Genomic DNA, 19,105 nt, shown 5'->3' with positions numbered 1-19,105 from the left:
TTTTCGAGGAAATAATTTTTTTTTAAATTTTTGAGTAAATACAAAACTGCTGTAGAGAATTAAAAAAAAAAATTTTTTCTATACCAAATGCCAAAATGCGTGAAAATGCTTTTGATTAAAAAAACAAATAAATTTTTTTCTTGCCAAAATACAGAAAAAATTTACGAAAATTCCAATGTCAGTAATGTCACATTTCTAGAAATGTTTTAAAAATTCATTTCAACTCATCATTTCATCACATATCCGAATAATAATCACTCGTCGAAAATTCAAAATGTAATTAAACGTTTTTCAATCGTAGCCATCATAAGAAAGTACCTTAGTAAAAAATTCATGAATTTTTGCAACATTTTTAGATGAAGCGCATAGGATTCTTTTTTTAAATTTTCAAATGTAGGTAATTATTATGCCAAAATTTAGTTTAAAAATTCATTTTTTTTGGTAAATTTTTTCTGTAATTTGACATGAAAAAAAATTTTATTTGTCTTTTCAATCAAGAAATTGATGAAGAATTTCGACATTAAAAAACATATTTTTTTGACATTTTTTCTGTGATTTGGCATAAAAAAAATTATTTGTCTTTTCAATCAGGAAATTGATAATGCACTTCGACATTAGTAAGAGAAAAAATATTTTTTTGACATTTTTCACAGCAATTTTGTATTAACTTACTCACAATCCTTAAACTTATTTTCTCATTTCTCATCCTGGGTGATATCAAAATAAATACGTTTTCAAAGCCAGCTCTCAATTCAACGATGTTCCATATGTATGTACTTACAATTTTGTCAGAATTTTGACAATGTTTATTGACATCCCTTTTTGGCAATATCCAGTGATTTTTTTTCAGTTGAAAGAAATTTCAACCATGTTCCATACAACTCGCTCTCTTGTATGTATAAATAAAATACTCAAAACAGAGTAAATAAAAACACAGTCCGATTTGTAACAGTTGACATATAATTTGAAAAATATACACAATTTCAATACAAACGATACTTAAGCTAGAAATTCTCCTTATATAGACTTAATAATATTTACATTGTGAGAGTTCATTGTTTTAGCATTATTCCTCGTTTTTTAAATCGTAATTCATCAATCAATGAAATTTAAACGGCCAAAAAAATTGGTAAGTACGAGCTCCAATCCCTCACAACATTCCAAAACCCCCTAAAAATTTCAGTCTAATAAGAAACGATCGATTTTGATTTTCCAAATACAACATAACAACAATTTCACAACAACTTTCTAAATTCTCAACTAAAATAAAACCATCTTCAATCATTTTCCTATCGGACTTTTTCAACGTTAACTATTTGGATTTTTCTTCGTGAAAAAATTAAATAAATATAAATTTCGTTGTAAAAAAAATTCGTTTTTGAGCGTACAAAGTTTTTTTCTTTTTTTAAAAAAAAATCACTCCATCATTTCCGTATTTTCAAACATCTCAATGGTAAGATTAAAAACAACACTAGAATTTTTCTAAATAAAATTATAGGTACATACAAATAGACCAGAAGCGAATAAAAACCACCGAAAAAAAAAATTGAAAAAACTATTCGTTATTCGAGGAGTTTTTTCCGGGTTAACACAAAGGTACAAAAATTCATTATAAAATTATTATTTAATAATAATTGAATTGGAATGTGTATTTTTTTGTACTACGGTACATCGAATAAGTAATTCTCTATTATGATCAGGGTTTTTTTTTCATCCAAAGCGAAAACAAAAATAAAAATTAAACTGTTACAACAATAATAAAAATTTTCATACTTCGTACAATATTTTACTAGGTACATAATCAATTTCCGCTAAGTTTTTTTCTCCGAGATACTAATTTTTTTTAAAAATATATCAAGGTTCAATATCACATGTCTCAGACATCTATATCACCTCAATAATAATTTAAAAGAAACCTTCTAAGGCACTTCCGACACAGCACGAATATTTCTTTTTTTGTACTATCACCACTCTATTGACACGACCGCTTTCGTACTTCGCAGTATTGAAAGGAACTCGTCGTAAGTAAAAATGACAAGAGTAAAGTAGAAAAAAAACGAAAAAAAAAAAACAACCAAACAAATAAAAGTGGTAAAAAAATCTCTTGTGCATTGGCGTATCGACGAGAAAATTTCATTCGAGGTAATTTTTTACATCGATATAAATTCAGGTTAGCTTTACTCGTAACATTATCGTTCGCTTTTAATCTTCAAATACCAAAAAAAAAATCAAAATTTTGGCTCGATAAAACATTAATCCGTTTTGAAAATTTGGCAAAATTTTTCTAAAATAAATTCTTATCATAAAACGGTAATAATTTTCACATCGAGCTTTATATCTTCTTTTTTTAATATCGAAATTTTTTTCCGTAATAAAACGAGTAAATTATTTAAAAATTTCACGCGACAGTTATTTTTCTAATTAAACGATTATTTTTTTAAAAAAATTACACACACACACGTACATAAATAATTCCTAATGAAAAACTGAATCGGCAACTACGTAACACAACGAAATAAGGCCCAAAAACTACTAAAATTTTTTAAATTTTACTATGAAAAAAAAATTCGAAAAAAACGGAACATTTAGGTATATACATTAAAATATTACTCTAGGGTACTAAACTAAAAAAAAAAAAAAATGAAAAAATAATTGTAAATATCTTTTCATGGTAACAATATTGGAAAAATATAACTTTGTCGTAAAATTTTAATTTGTACATGAAAAAAATTCATTCGAGGTCACCGGAAGCGATTTAAACGCCGGAAATTTACGCTGAGAAAATAAAAACACTCAAGACGGATTCCAGCCATCTTGAGAACAAAAAAATTTACGAGCTTTTCATACGATTCCATCGAATATTAAATTATTTCGCAACTTTTTAAGTATTATGAAAGTCATCTCGAAACGACTAACTCCCTCTCAAAACACAAACCGTAAGTAAATTCGAATTTGCAATACAACCTTCGAATCTTTTATTTTTGATTTTTTGATCGACGAGAATTTCGTAACGAAAATATTTTTTTAATAAATAAATCTAATGAAAAGGAACGTACAAAAAGCCTAGATATACTTTACGAAGGAAGAAAATCCTTTGAAAATTCCTATTTCTATACGCAAACACCCTCGCGAGGAATCAGCCATATAATTCCGTCATCGTCGTGAAAGAGAAAGAAAAAAAAATTACACGTAAAAAAAACATATAAAAAATTATAAAAAAGCCGTGAAAACGCCGTATAATATTTTTACGTTATGTAATAAAAACAACGAAGAAGAGAAAAAAAAATGAAAAGGGAAAAGGACGTGACAGATAAGTCTAAATCGAATGTTTTCTTCATTAACACACCCCCCAACTTACTTCCACTATAACTTAAATACATATTATATAAAGGTAACCATGTAGTAGAAAAGAACAAAAAAATCTTAAAACTAGAAAAAAAAATTAAAAATTAATTTATACGCGTACGTTAATCATTCAAAAAAAATCTTTGTTGTAATTGAAAAAAATAGCGCGAATTGCAGCTTAAAATTACGTATGAATATGTACAAAAAAAAAAAGTTTAAAAGAATTACCAAAACAGAGAGAGAGAGAGATAGAGAGAAAAAGGAAAGAAATAAAAACAAAAGGATAGAACAAAAAAAAAATAAGGAGCAAAACAACATAAAGCAAACGCAAATAAACTGACTTTAAGACAGAGATCTTGTTTGATAAAATAAAAAAAAAATTTACACAATAACACGGGCAATTCGTAACATAACATTCGTATCGGGGGTGATGCCCACCGATCGAGCCTACAATTTCACTCTATTTTTCTTCGGTTTTTTTAAACCTCGTCGTCTTTCGGGGTTATTTGGTAATTTAAACTGTGCCGGTGCCCGAGCAGTCAATTTCGACTATATCCTTTGGTACATCGACGAATTGGTAGACTAATCTTTGGCCGTCTACTTTAGCCAGGATACCACGTTGGTAATAGTATCTGTGGGCAGAAATAACATCGATGTTGAGTAATTCGTACGTACGTAATACGAGATAATCCATATACAGGTAAATGGATTCGCATGTTGCATAATTTTATAAACTGCGTGTACTCTAAACTCACCTTAGCGCGCGCCCCATCGTTTCGTAATTCATATCCGGTTTATTTTTATGTAAACCCCAAAGCCTAGAGACAGCTTTTGAATCGACTAATTTGAACACTCCTTTTTCTCGGTTCGTCCATTTAATGTACCTTGGACAATAATCTCTGTCTTGTAAAAGTTTCAGTAAGAATTCCCATAGGTATGTCGTTGATCCTGTTCAAGAAGAAAAAAAAAACAAAAAATTAGTTTACGTTCGTTGATAAAATGATTGATTTTTCTAATTATTGTACTCTAAATGTAATATTAGGTGCTCGGAGAAAGGGCATAAGAGATGCAGAAAAAACAACCAATCTTCTAAACCACGAATTTAAACGATGATACCGAATAAATATTCAACATCCTACGACTATATATTTAAAATTACTGCACATTCGTCGAACTCGCAAAGCACTAAGTTTAGCACGTACCAATTAAAAACGTACTAATTTTCCTGGCTACATCGAGTAATGCAAATTGACGAGCCAAAGAAGTATCCGTTTGAATTAACAAATTTTCTACAAAAGCTCGCGTCAGTCACTCGAGTTGAATTGAAATTTCAATTTCATGAAATTTTCAGAGTCCCTCGATGATGGTGAAAAATACACGAAAAGCATTTTCAATTTTTTGACTACGAATGAGCTTTTTTTCAGACATAACGCCCACCATTTTGTTTTTGAATTTTGCTCCATCGAATGCCACAGCTCGTTGAATAATTATGTAGGTGTCTCGCTCGACTCATTGAGTCATTTCTTCCTATTATGTCAAAAAAATACAATTTTTTCTTCCTGATAGGTTATTGAATTCACTCCTCGTATCATTATTATTTTTTTTCAGCTCACATGAAACGAAACTCAGATATTAATCACGTTTAGCTTGACTATTCAACAACGTGAGTCGAAAATTTCATTCTCATGTTGGAGAAAAATTGAAAGAATGGGCGTGCTGTGCTACGAGCGAGAAAACCGAAAAGAAAACGCGAAATGTAAAACCACGCAATAACTTAAGCGTACGATACGACGAGAGTAAAACGGACGAGACATGTGGGAAAATTTAGAGAACAGCGAGCGCGGGTGAACTTGAAATTTTTACAAGTATTATCGTGTACACGTGTTATTATTATTCGCATCCGCCGCGCCATAACGTCTTTATGGGGATCTGCGATATTTTTTTGAAGCTGTGCGCTCGCAGACGAGACGAGGAAAAGATACTTTCGCTTTTTACAGCAGTTATGCGAATGTAGAGTACGCTGAAATGGTCCTAACTTCGATCTTATTCTAGCTCTTTTAGTTTGGAGTTCAATTTTGAGGAATATGAAATCTGTGGTGAGCTTAATTGATCAAAAAGGCCAGAAATTGGTCGATTCAAGACCGAAACTTTCCATACTTTAAATAAAAAATGAACAAGTTTCTCTTTTCTTTCACTTGAAGCTTTTGAGCTAGTAAAAATTTATTCCATGTAAAATATATACGTCTTTATCTACCCATTTTATTCAAAAATAAAAATTAATCCTAATCCTATTTTTTTTAGTGTACAAGCTCAAGAGTTGACTTCGCAATACTTTGGACCTCATAAGCGAAATAAGAATGTTCAGAAAAATCATTGAGAGAAAAACAAGACTTCAACGTGAGTTCTCATGTCTTTTGAGCTGAAACACAACTCATGACTTTGGAAACACAACTTTTCGAGCCACCCTGTAGAAAGCACGAATTCACAATAGAACAATTGGAAACACAATTTTTTGAGCCACCCTGTAGAAAACACGACTTATTCAAGCTAAAACATGACTCCTTTTGACTTTTTAAGCACCAAAATTGAAAACATGACTTTTAGAGGCTCTTGAGCTGAAAACAAAACTCGACCGTTTTTCAAACTTCAAAACTGAAAACGTTACTTTTTTAAGCCTCAAACATGACTTTTCACATAATTTCTGCTGAAACATGTCTCATTAAACCTTTCAAGTTTCCCGCTGAATTTGAGCTGAAATATGACTTTTTGAATCTATAAGCTAAAACGCAACACTTTGAATCATAAGAACTGAAAAATTACTTGTAAAGGCTCTTCGAATCATATAGAAAGGAAAACAAGACTTTAATGTGACTTTCAAGATTTTTCAACAAAAACACGACTCAAAACTTCGCAAACAAAATAACTCGAAACACAACTTTTCGAGCTACTGTGTTGAAAACATGACTTTATCGAGACTTTGTACGACTTTTGAGCTAAAATATGGCTCATTGGACCTTCTGAATACAAAATACAACTTTTTGACCATCTGAGCTGAAAACAAGACTTGAGAATGACTCGAACTTATTGGACTTTTCAAGCATAAAAATCAAAAACACGGCTTTCAGAAATTTTTGAGTTGATAACAATACTTTTTTGAGCCTCAAGTTGAAACATGACTTATCAGACCTTTTGAGCTGCGGCCTGACTTTCTGAGTCTACAAGTTGAGCTAAAATGTGACTTTTGCAATCCTTCGAATCACAAAAGTGAAAACATTCCGTTTGTAAAAGACGGTTTGGTGTGACTTTTGAGCTGAATGAAACACAACTCATGACGAGCTGCTGTGTTGAAAACATGACTTTACCCAGACTTTTTTAATGACATTTGAGCTAAAACATTGCTCATTGGAGCTTTTGATTTGAGTATCAAAATTGATAAAAAACAAAACTTGAGCATGACATGTAAATCATTTGACTTTTAAGCATCAAAATCAAAACATGACTTTTTGAACTTGATCTAGTAAGATGAGTTGATTATGATTATGACTTTTCAAGCCTCAAAATTGAAAACATGGCTGTTTAGAGCATCAATGCCAAAAACAAGACTTTATCATGTTTTTTCAAGCCTCTAAAGTGAAAGCATGACTTTTTGAGCCTCAAGTTGAAAACTCAATTTTATCGTGTTTTTACTTTTTTTTCAATTCTAAAAATTGAAAACATGACTTTTCAAGGCTCTAAAGTTAAAAAATGACTTTTTGAACTTCAAAATGAAAACAAGATATTATTTTGAGGCTCAAGCTGAAAACGTGACTTCATCATGACTTTTTAAGCCTCTAAAGTGAAAACATGACTTTTTGAGCCTCAAGTTGAAAACTCAATTTTATCATGTTTTCACTTTTTTTTTTCAATTCTAAAAATTGAAAACATGACTTTTCAAAGCCTCAATGCTGAAAATGAGACTTAATCATAACTTTTCAAATCTCTAAAGTAAAAACATGACTTTTTGAACTTCAAGATGAAAACAAGATATTATTTTGAGGCTCAAGCTGAAAACATGACTTCAGCATAACTTTTCAAATATTTCCATCTGGAACATGACTCATTGGACTTTTTGAGAGTATAGATAGAAAACACGACATTTCAAACCACAAAATTGGAAGCATGACTTTTTTGATCATCTAAACTGAAAGCTACAGGCTTCTGAATCACTTCTCCAGCCCCCCGCCCACGGCCCCACACATTACAAGTAATTATTACTTTTCAGAAAATACAATAAAAACCTCTCAGAAATCTGCAACCCGACACACACTCACACAGCAGTAAGTTGTGCACATCATAAGACCTCAACCGCCTTCCTCAAAGTTATAGGTATTCTACGCCAATTCTGTCATCTTTTATCCCAATTCCGAGACTATTGTCTGCACCCATGACATTAAGACTAACTTATTGTACACTATAAGATTAGAAAATTTTCAACTACCTTCGCGACTCTTGCGCTTAGGTCCGGTACAAGGTGCGCCTCCTTCGGATTTAACGCGCTTCAATTTCTTCTTGACTCGTTGCTGAAAGCCGAGATCCAACAGGTATAGATCATCGTGAGGTGAGCTGGAAGTAGCCGCTGCTGCAGCCTGTATCACAGAAGTTGGTATAGAGGAAGTCCGCATCGCGGTTTGATGAGTAGGTGACGGGCCACTCGGCATTATGAACGGATTGCCGTAGCCGTGAGTGATCGAGCCATTGGTTGCCATGGCTGCATGTTGACTTAGCGGCGGAGGCATATATCCATTAGTATACGCTTCTGGTACTATATCGTGAAAACAGACAAACAAGAAGCAAAAAAAATCGTCCATTAATATTTTTCATCGCGTCGAGTGAAAAGATGCGCGAAAATATCGTGCAAAAAGAAAAAAAAAAGTAAGCAGAAGAGGAAAAGCAAAGAAAACGAGCGTTAAATGAGTCCAGATGGGAGAAGGGTTCGGGCCGGCGGAAGGTTGCAGATACCACGTTCGCCAAGAAGTGACAAGAGAGTAACATAGCGACCTTGAAGTCGGTCAGAGGCCGAAACGCCACCATTAAAATGAAGGGAACATTACAACGCCGAAGCCGAAATGCCAACGCAATTTCTTTACCACCCTCTCACCTCACTACTCCACGTCTGGCGAAAAATTTATACACGGCAACCGGCAACGTGCGCAGGAGGATCCCTTTTTTTTTTACTTCGCTATATACTAAACGTATGTACATTATAAAGATACACAAACACACGACCATGAGAAAATTTCTTCGCTTCTGGCGCATTTTCTTATATATTTCCTCTTTTCTACAACGTAAGTACCTAATACATACATATAGTTTTTTATAACGCTATATATTCCATAATACTGTATTTTTCTTTCCAAGCAACGTTGCCATTTAGGTAATTCGGTGAATCGAAGAAAAAAAATCACTCTTTTCTCTCTCTATCTTAATTCCTCCTTATTATGTAAATATTACGCAATCTCGAACGCTGCTGTTAAAATATTTATTAGACGAGCTTCCGTTTAGGTCGTTTATTATTTTATCGAGTGCACGTGTAATGCTCGATTTTTTTTTCTTCACTTACATACTAGTTTCCCTACTCTCTAGCTTAAAATTAACACACGTTCAAGGCACTCAAGCTAATTCGAAAATCAATCCGCTACACCTCCCATCCGCAACTTTTACCTACATATTTATTCTGGCAATTTACTGTAATAACGTTCGCATCGGCTATCGAGACCACTACTACTTGTATAATCGTCGCATAACTCGCATAGCTCACCATTTGGCATAACTATCGCTATCGCCCGAATTCACTCACTCGCACTATATACTCATACAACACCGAAAATAGAATAAAAATGCTCGGGTTTGAAAAAATAAAATAACTCGAATTCGGAGCAATCGAATTCGTACGTATACGCAAAATAAAACACATTATCCTAGGTTATAGCGCGACCACTCCACACAGGACTAAGAATAAATCGTTTCCAAACATTCCGATAGGAACAATTCGCGCCTAAATAGCATTCCGCACCGACGACAATATGCGACTTTGAACTTGGCACCGAGCCTCTTCCGTTTATAGAAGCCCTTCTTTAGCACTATTCTAATCACTCAGCGTAGAGTCAGTAAACTCGTGCTTCAAGAGTAAATACCACATATGCATTGTGGGTCGTCTTATTTTACTCCTTTTCACGTGCTAAATATACCTAGTACCTACCTAATCCTGCAGACAAACTTGGCACTGGTTATTTATCAATTTAAAGAATGATTGGGAATCGATAACGTGTCCAAAATGTCTGCGGGGTGCTATCGAAGACCGTTGAAAACAAAGTATTGCCTTTGAAATGCGAAATAGGCAAAATATGTGCAGAACTTACTTTAAAGCTTTGGCTACTGAGAGGAACACATTTGACATTTTGCCTATATAGCATATTTAAGGTGATATAGCTTATTGAAATTGTAATTACACTCAAGCTCAAGTCACAGTAATTGATACTTCAAACATTGATATTGCCTTCAAAATGCAAGATAGGCAAAATATGTATTGAATAAAACTTGATGTACTCATCAAGACTTCATAAAGAGGAAGGCATTTAGTTATATGCAACTTTTTTCTATATGGAATATTCAAGGTGCTATAGCTTAGAGAAGTCGATATGGCATCTAAACTGGCATTAAAAATTTGACAAATTGGACATAACTGGGGTCCAAACTGAAATCATTGGCCCGATTTTTTAGAAAGGTCTTTAGTCTAGATCTGTTTTTGGTATTTTATCTGAAGAGGGTCATCTGTTCAGTTAATATTGATGTAAATTTATTTCAGAGGGGTCAGGTCCGGTCCACTCTGTTCTGCAGGAATTTTTGGACCCGGCCATGGTCATTGGTCGGGTTTTTAGGTCTGGTCGATCAAGACTGATCATCAGCATCCCTGCTCATTGGACCTGAGAACTGAGCTGTTTAGAACATCTCAGTGGCCTGCAATGTTTATTGCCCAATTTACAGGAAATGACCTGTACTATGAGAGTTTTGATGATCAGATATTTGTTATCATACCTTATCGTGATAAATGTTTTTCAAATATGTACTTCTCCTACTTCAAAAAAAAGAAAAGAATGAGAGTAATTACCACCAACTGAAGTAATTATTAGGTATCTCAAAAATTTTAATCATGCTGTAGGGCCAGATTTGACTTAGCACAGTCCAAATAGTAATGAAAAAATTCAATAAAATGGCCATTTCAAGTTTTTAACGCTCAAAAACGTCGGATTTTGATACTTTCTTTCTTTTTTGTATAATACAAATAAATGATAGCGATGTTGCCTACCTCAAAAATTCAACGAGATAGGCCTTTGACATTTTCTTAATTGAAATTTTCATTAAAAATTAAAACCACCATCATTTTCAACATCTCTATTGTTTAGTCAATCAATGGTATGTATAGGAGATGGAAGTTCGAGTTTTCACAAACCAATTTAATATTTTTGCAATTTGCAGCCTCCTACATCAACCGTGGAAAAAAATAATCCGCCGATCATAGACCTATTCCCCCTTTTTTTTTCGAAACGCGCGTGTAGTATTCCATGTATACGGAAAGCTCATCGAGCTTTTGACCTCTACCGCTTCCTACGTGTATTTGCATACAAAGCAAAGCACATTCGCACGCGCCTAATTTTTCGACACAAATATCTACTGCGTTTTAACGAGAAACATACTAATGAAAAAAAAAGAGGAAAAGAAAAAAAAAGGTTATATGAAGATCACCGGAGGCTGTTCGCCTTTCGTTATCTCGCGTCGTCGCCTTCGCCCCTCACCTGGACAACACCGTGCACTGAAAAGAAAACTTGATCATCGTCAAAAACGAAACAACAACTCTAAGAAAAAAATTAAGAACCCAAATCTAATCACCTTTTTTTTTTTTTGATAACAAACACTCCCGAGAGCAAACAAGTATTTGCGAAAGTCGATAAGCCTACCGCTCTCACCCCCTCCCCCATCACCCATCGTGAAAAAAATCTCGCTGAAAAATTTTCCTCCCAATTTCATCATCATCATCGTACACACTACACACATGTTCCACTCTCACTCTCTCCTTCGTGCCATCTGCGAAGACGTGTGCGCGAACATAATGGGAAAAAATTTTCGGTTGTGCAAAAGTTATCGCAAGGTTATACTGCCCGCAATACTCGAATCGGTTAATTATCATTAAACGCGCCGCGCCACGACCAAGGCCACAAATTCTGCAAAAATTTCAAGTTCAAAAAGAAGGAAGAACAGCGAACTTGACGTACGTATGTACTATGTACATAGTTACCATATATTAGCAGGCGCACCATAGTGAGGCAGCATGCCATAGGGGGCAAGGGAGGCGTCAGGCAACACACAAAGTGCCAATAAAGATAACGATAAGAGAGAATCGCGATTCGCGATTTTCAATGCATACACATACACTCACACATTGGTACACTTACACTTGCATCGTATAGTATACATACACGTTTATCATCTCCGCACTTCACTCCCATATATAATACCTATTTACCTCTCTGCCTAATGCCTACATACTCGAGATATGTACGTACTCGTACATACATCGTGGAAGAGAGATGAGAGGAAATGAAAATCCCAAAGAAGAAAAGAATAACGAAGAGGAAGAAGAGGAAAAAAATCAACGTACGAGTACCTCTCCCACTCTTCATCTTCCACAACTACATATAACGAACGATTATAAAAATAAATTCGCGCTCCCATCATTCGTCAGCCGCGTGAAAATTCGCAAAGGGCGTGTCCGCATCGAGTAAATTTCAAGTACGAGAAAATTTACGAGTACTACGATGATTCGAAATTTTCCTCAAGCCCTATAATGCCGGTAGAGATAATCGATTGCTTTGACAGCCGCAGTTAAATACACCCCACCTCGCTTTACCACCCTGACACTTCTTTGTACTTGTACTCCTCGACTTTAAATCAAACAGTCAAATTTCCAACTGATAACTCGACTTGAAATGAGTATCGTGCATTCAAGGTTACACGGAACAAATTTTTCAATTTTTTAAAGCCGAGTGTCAATTAGCGTCGATTTATTTCGGAATTTTTTTTTCGTCTGAATTTGATTTTAAATTGGAGGAAAATTGCTCTAAAAGTAATACGAAAGATTGGGTGACAATTGAATGAAAAGTTTATCTTGAAATGGGAAACGAATAAAATTGCCCATTGGACTAGAATCTTTTGCGACTTTTCGCGACCTTTTTTCACAACTTTTTTTTTCGGTAGTTACCCATCCACCCCATTTTTCAACGAAAAAAAAAACTGTTTTCCCAATAAAGTTCACACTTTTTTTTAAGGGAGTTTTTGACCAACTTTCAATGACATAAAAAAATGTACGAAACTAAAGAAATAATTATGAAAAAATTGAAATTGGGACGATTTTCAGCAACTTTTTTGTCGATTTTTTTCTCAAATTTCGCGATCTTTTCCTCGACTTTCGCGATTTTTTCCTCGACTTTCGCGATCTTTTCCTCAAATTTCGCGATCTTTTCCTCGACATTCGCGATCTTTTTCTCGACTTTCGCGACTTTTTTCTCCGCATTTTGCAATCTATTTTCAAAATAGCGACTTTTTCGCGACTATTCTGACTTTTTGTTTTCAGTAGGCACTTGAGTGACCCAAAATAATAGTTATGGTTTCAGTTATTTTGGTTGATTGAAAAATTGAACAATTCTTACAAATCAATTCAACGGTTCGAATAAATCAACCTAAACTATTTCAAATCCAATTTCTCATATTTTTTCAAACATCTCGCTTTCCAAAAAAAAAAAAAAACCATTTCATAAATAAAACATAAGACGTATAATTATATCTGCCACCTACACCTTCGCGAGCAACTTGAAATTCACACTACAGAGTCTCTGGCTCGACTGCAGAAACGAAACCCTCTGAAAAACGAAATGAATATTCTAGCACTTGACTACGCGAGGAAATATACCTACCCTCGAATCATACAACAGAAAGAAAAGGTGGAAGGTGGCGGCGAATCTCAGACATTCATTAATTTTAAAATCGCACGTTTGTGCGAGAGAAAAAAAGAACGAAGTAAAGGCAAAAACAGAAAGAGACTTCGCTATTGAATAAGTCTAGAAAAAAAAGCAAGAGGAAAAAAACGACAGCGGCGGCGAAATTCTAAATGACAATGTTACTCTGGTAAAAGTATACGTAGGAACACTAAACAAACGTGAACCATTAACGAATCTCATTAAGAAATATCCTTTGGCGAACTCGACGCAGCGAAAATTTTTTTATTAAAAACTCGATTCGGTGCTGAAATATCATCGTCGCAGCAGAAAAACACAGCCATCGTATGACTCCTCCTTTCTCATTGGCAAAAAAAAACCACATGCATATCAGCCAGGATTTTGCACATTATTATGTAACTCATTCAGGTACCTACATTTATATATAAGACAATTTATGATGTAAGCAATGGCGAATAAAAAAAAATCTAATTTAATTATTACACCGATAGGTATACATACGATGGAAACGACTCGTATTATGTATATAGGGCGACTGCAAACTGGAAGTTGGAGTAAAAAACGTGCGGGAGGAACTATAAATTTCAAACGGTTGACAACAAGAATCAAGAAAATGTGGTAATAAGACTTAAAGACAGTGGAACCAGGGGAAGACAAAATAAGAAACACCGTTCTTGGGACAAGGGGTACCCCCAGTACCGATCAAAGGGTGCAAGGTGAGGTAAAGAGGACGAAAAGATTATTCATAGTAGTACAGGTGGGCCAACTGCTTTATATACCGGTTTCCTTATATACTACCTTTTTTTTACTGCATGTGTATGTACACAATGCGCGGAAGATACACAAATGTAATTTTCAACTTACATACACTACACTGCAGTACCTACACACCGTAAGGTATACCTCTACCTATAAGGTAGAGGAATTAACGTACCGCATGTACGCACACATATTTAAAAACCTTGAAACTGGTTATTATATCAACAACTAAACGATGAACAAAAGCTGTTAAATCGCGCTCCGCTCACTCAACCCGGTTTTAACGATCAAAAGAGTTAGTCAAATGAGTCCTGGTACGTGTTAAAAAGGTGAAAAAAAATCGACTTTTCTTATTCGACAATGTGTATAAATTATTAAAGATGAACCTCATCGTCGTCGACGACAACCGTGTCTCTTTCGTTTCGTCTTCGCTAATGAAGTGAAAATCACCCTGCCCCCAGGGTATACTCGTACTATGTATATGTAGGCTCTCATATATGCTCATCGCACTAACGTAAAATTTCAAATTTCACCGCACAAATTTCCAGACATCAGAGTGCCTATATCTGTCCTATACCTAGTGTAGTAAACCTTCACCCTACGAATAAATTTCAACCCCTGGTATAATTTAATTAGTATACACGTCCGTCGTCGTATACCTACTCCGAGACGTAAATTTTAATAACTCGCTCGCGCACAAGACCCATATAAGCGTCGGATAAAGCTCCCATAGCGTCTGCTTCGAGAACACGGAGAAAAAATTTTCACCATTTACCTAATGGTTTCGGTACAAGAGAAAATCGTTAGCTGGATGCCTACCCTCTTTCACTCACTCTGCTCGCTAGTCGCTAGATACCTTTTTGGTTCATTTTCACCCTCAAAATACCCAGCAACGTTTTATTAATGCGGCTTTCGTTACAAATTCCTCAAAATTTTCAACCCTATTAAATCCAAAGTGAAGAGAAATTTTATATGCGAGGTCGTCTCCGCTATTTGCTGCGAACGAACCGGCAACCCAACCCGACGTCGAGTGGATCATTTTACTAACTCTTTAATAGAAGAGCTTTCTCATTAACCAACTGAGTACCTGTATGACTATGTAATCCTAGTATCTGCCTATATGTGGTTTTCTATACGAGCATTTTTAAATGAAAATTTCAACTTGTGAAAGATTGGTGAACGATTTAAGAGGTGATGTGAAATTTTGTCTCTACGTTATAAAGAAGTGAAAAACAAGGTGAAGTATTATTTTTCAAAAGGAGCCAATCGAAAAGACCAAGGTTAACTCAGTTCGAATATTCGAAATTAGGAACTGGCCGAACGAAAGATGGAGAGGGGAGCAAGAAGCAGCGCACTCTCTTGAGAAATTCATGAAATTTATTTTCAGGCTCGAAAATTGGAAAATTGCATCTGGAAAATTTGAAAAAATTACCAGTTCAATTTTGTTGGCATTTTGCACCACAAAAAATTGAAGAGTTCCTAGTTCAATTTTTTAAGCATATTTTACCAGTTCCATTTAGGGGGGGGGGCGGTAGAAGAGTTAATGAGCATGTCAATTTCATGTTTAATTTTAGGATAGGTACGCATCACCTTCGATTTGTAAATTATTTTAAAATTCAGTATTTTTGCTCAAAATTAAATTTTTACTGCAAATTTTCAATTTATGTACAAAATAAGTAGGTTACCTAATCTTTATTTTTTATTTTCAATTTTAGTTTCAATATTAAAGAAACATTACTTATTATTCGTAGTTTTGATTTTCAGCTTCAGATTTACTGAAATTTAAAATACTTCAGTTTCAAAACGTTGAAGAAAAAATTTTTTGCAAAGCTTTTTAAATTGTTAAAATTTCTGCAGTTTCCGAATTTTGAGAGGAAACACATTTTTCAATGAAAATATTGTAGGTACGTCTCCATTCATTAAATTTGTCATTTTCACTTTCAAAATTGAAATTATCTGACAACTGACAGAAATCCATTGAAAAAAAAAATCAAATAAAACGGAAATATTGGTTGCAGTGTTCAATTATTCTAGAACCAAATTTACATACATTCAGATTATTCTACGTTTAGTTTTCAAAAATTATAGGTAAGTACTCCCAATTTTAGCTTTACTTCTTGAAAAAAAATTACTTTCGCGATCTTTTTCTCCACTTTCGCGACATTTTTCTCGACTTTCGCGACATTTCTCTCCACTTTTCTAACTTTGGCGACCTGGTGGACACCCCAAAATGAAAACCCCCAAGCATAGAAATTGTTCATCTCACGTTTCTTTTGACTTTTCACAAATTTCCAACTTGTAATTACTCGTATTTTCAAGTTCAGCTTCAAATTTTCATTTTCCAACACGAATTTTGAATTTCACTTCAGTTTTCGAGCAAAAACTTGAAGGAGATGAGGAAGAGGGGGTAAGGGTGGAGCCAACTTCAGGTTCAATACTTTCCATATGAGAATGACAATCCATTTTTTGATATTAGTTCTAGTTTTTAAATGAAGAGTAAAAAAGTTGGCCTCTTTTGGGTTTTCAGTTTCAGTTAATCTTCTCGATTTTCAGTTTTCAAATATTATTATTTCCAAATTCAGTACTTAACAAATTTTTCATGCAAATTTGAGGAGAGCTGTAGAGGGGGGAGGGGGGTAGAAAATAAAATGAAGGTTCTGAAAATAACACGAATTTTTGTTTTTTAGTTTCAGACTCAGTTAATTCTACAAAAATGCTAAGATTGTACGAAAATTTCAAGCTATTTTTTCGAGTACTTTCAGAAAACACGTGTAAGACTCCTCGTTCTTCTACTCCCTCTCTACCATACGTACCTTTCACCCTACCATTCAAAGTACCCACAATGTAAAATAGAATCCAGCCAAACTAAAAATTTCCTTCGCGTACTTATGGATGATGGTATTCACATGAGCATGCTCAGTACTCTACCTATGTACTCGTACAACCTACAGCACACATAAACCATAAAACAGACAAGGTATGGTACTGTAAGAAAGAAGAAGAAAAAAAACCGGCATTAGAGATATACTTATACACTCGCGACGAAGACGACGACGACGACGACCGCATCTCTCTGCAGAGTCGTTTCTTTAAAAGTTACGTGTACTTGTAGGTACCTCTGTGTGTATATGTTATATACCTGTAGTACCTATACCTTTACCTGTGCACCTCTACCTTTCGCCTGGTCCATCTCGATACACACACACACACTTTCACACAAATATCGGAAAAAATATATACATTTATATGTAGAAAAAAGAGAGACGAACAACCGAATACAGGAAAGAAAAACCAGAAATTGTAAACCGAATAACCTTGAAATGGGGCAAGTACGGGCAAAGCGAGCAAGTCAGAAGGGAACGAGGGGCCAGACATTAGAAACCCAGCGAGCCAATGACCAGGAAATGGCAGGAAGACATCTTAACCTTGAAAATGTACCAAAGTGCGTCATGTTTTAATATCTGTTCTGTTCGGTTCGACTTCTCTCTTTCTTTAACTCTTTACACGGTATCTCGTTTTTACTCTTTCTGGTCGTTCCGCCACCTCTGGCACGTCCGCCACATCGGACGATTATTTATACATTTACATTTATACCGAGCTGTGCGCTCTGTGCTCTCTCTCTCTTCGTCTTCGTCTTCGTCGTGCTCCTCTTCCATCGTCGTGGTCGTCGTCGTTCTTCTTCGTACATAAAGGTAACGCACTTCCGCGCTCGCGCCAACTATCTCGACCATTACGTACGACGACGATGCATAAGGTATCGAGGTGCGAGGAGTAAAAATGTACATATTTTGTTGCTTTGTAATACATTCGACGAGATACGTATCTGTAGCTACAGATCTTAAAGGAAAGTATCCAGTTGAAAACACTCGAATAGTTTCGATTCTTTTCAACACAAAAAAAAATTACGAATCAATCGTTCAATTAATTCCCTCGTCAACTTCCTACCCTGGATCCGGTCGAGAAACCGAGCAAAAATTTCGAAACTTGGCAAGAAGCGTATTTACGGCTCCAGGATCTGCAACCATTCGGCCTTTAACACGTTCGCCACGTATAATCAGGCGCAGCAGGACAGGAGGGGCAGAGCAGGGCAGGGTTAGAGTGTAATAAAAACGCACGTGTAATGCTACTTACGGTTATTTCTATTCGAATAGAAGGGATGATGAGGTCTAAGTGCTGACGGCGGACTGGTCGTAGATGTGGCCGTATTCGTGCTCGTTGAATTGGACGAGGAGTATTGGTTGCTGTAGTAGTGACTTAGAAAATGGTTGCCGGAAGGATTGGCGGTATTATAACCGGCGACTGCGGCAGCCGCCGCGGCAGGAGACAGGTGACCCAAATTCGTCGACGATTCGGGACTTCGTCGGCTACCGTTGCATGGTGAGGACGAACTGACACCTGAAAAAAAATCACAACGTTAATAAAGCTACTCGGAAAGACAAAAAAAATTGAATTAAATTCATCGTAAACCGATCTAGTATCGATCAAGGGCCCTAATATGGCACATTAAAAAGATCATCCTAAATTTGAACCACCCTGAGAGTAAACTTTCGATTTCATTCGTCGAGTAATCCAATCCAATAAAAACGCCAATTCCTTTCAATTGTGTACCCTAATTGGCTAAAATTCAATTAAGATATCCGAAAAATGACCTCTTCCTCCTCTACCTCTTCTTCCTATCAACTTCTGCGAATATTATTTCGCCTCTTTAGCGGTTCCCATTCTCATCTGAAACCACATGTCGTTTGGATAGAAGTTGTTAATCGACGAATACTCGTAGTCGGCGTATCCTGAGAACCACTAATGAAGACGATTACTTGGAACAGGCTGCTGCGCGAAAACCGTTTGCGAATAATTAAGCGCCAATAAATCCTGTACATGTGTTTTGTGCGGACTGCTCGCGTCCGACCGGATAAATCAATTCTGTTACGTTAGCAAAATGCGCATAAAATAGA

General features: G+C 35.4%; 1 protein-coding gene across 7 annotated transcripts in view; it reads right to left on the bottom strand.

Annotated features, from left to right (window-relative positions):
• Positions 1-940: 940 nt before the first annotated feature.
• Positions 941-19,105, bottom strand: part of Eip74EF (Ecdysone-induced protein E74) — a 308,952-nt gene continuing 290,787 nt past the window's right edge. For all 7 annotated transcript variants that reach the window (XM_065343708.1, XM_065343706.1, XM_065343711.1 and 4 more), the window contains 4 exons: positions 18,285-18,548; positions 7,823-8,146; positions 4,101-4,293; positions 941-3,977 (listed from right to left, as the gene is read on the bottom strand). In XM_065343708.1, the coding sequence (XP_065199780.1) occupies positions 3,860-3,977; positions 4,101-4,293; positions 7,823-8,146; positions 18,285-18,548 (899 nt within the window). In that variant the 3' untranslated portion in view covers positions 941-3,859. The remainder of the gene's footprint in view (positions 3,978-4,100; positions 4,294-7,822; positions 8,147-18,284; positions 18,549-19,105) is intronic.

Source organism: Planococcus citri, chromosome 1 (genome assembly GCF_950023065.1).
Source record: "Planococcus citri chromosome 1, ihPlaCitr1.1, whole genome shotgun sequence".
NCBI lineage: Eukaryota > Metazoa > Arthropoda > Insecta > Hemiptera > Pseudococcidae > Planococcus > Planococcus citri.
The sequence above is the reverse complement of the archived record's forward strand: the minus strand, read 5'-3'. Positions and strand labels throughout refer to the sequence as shown.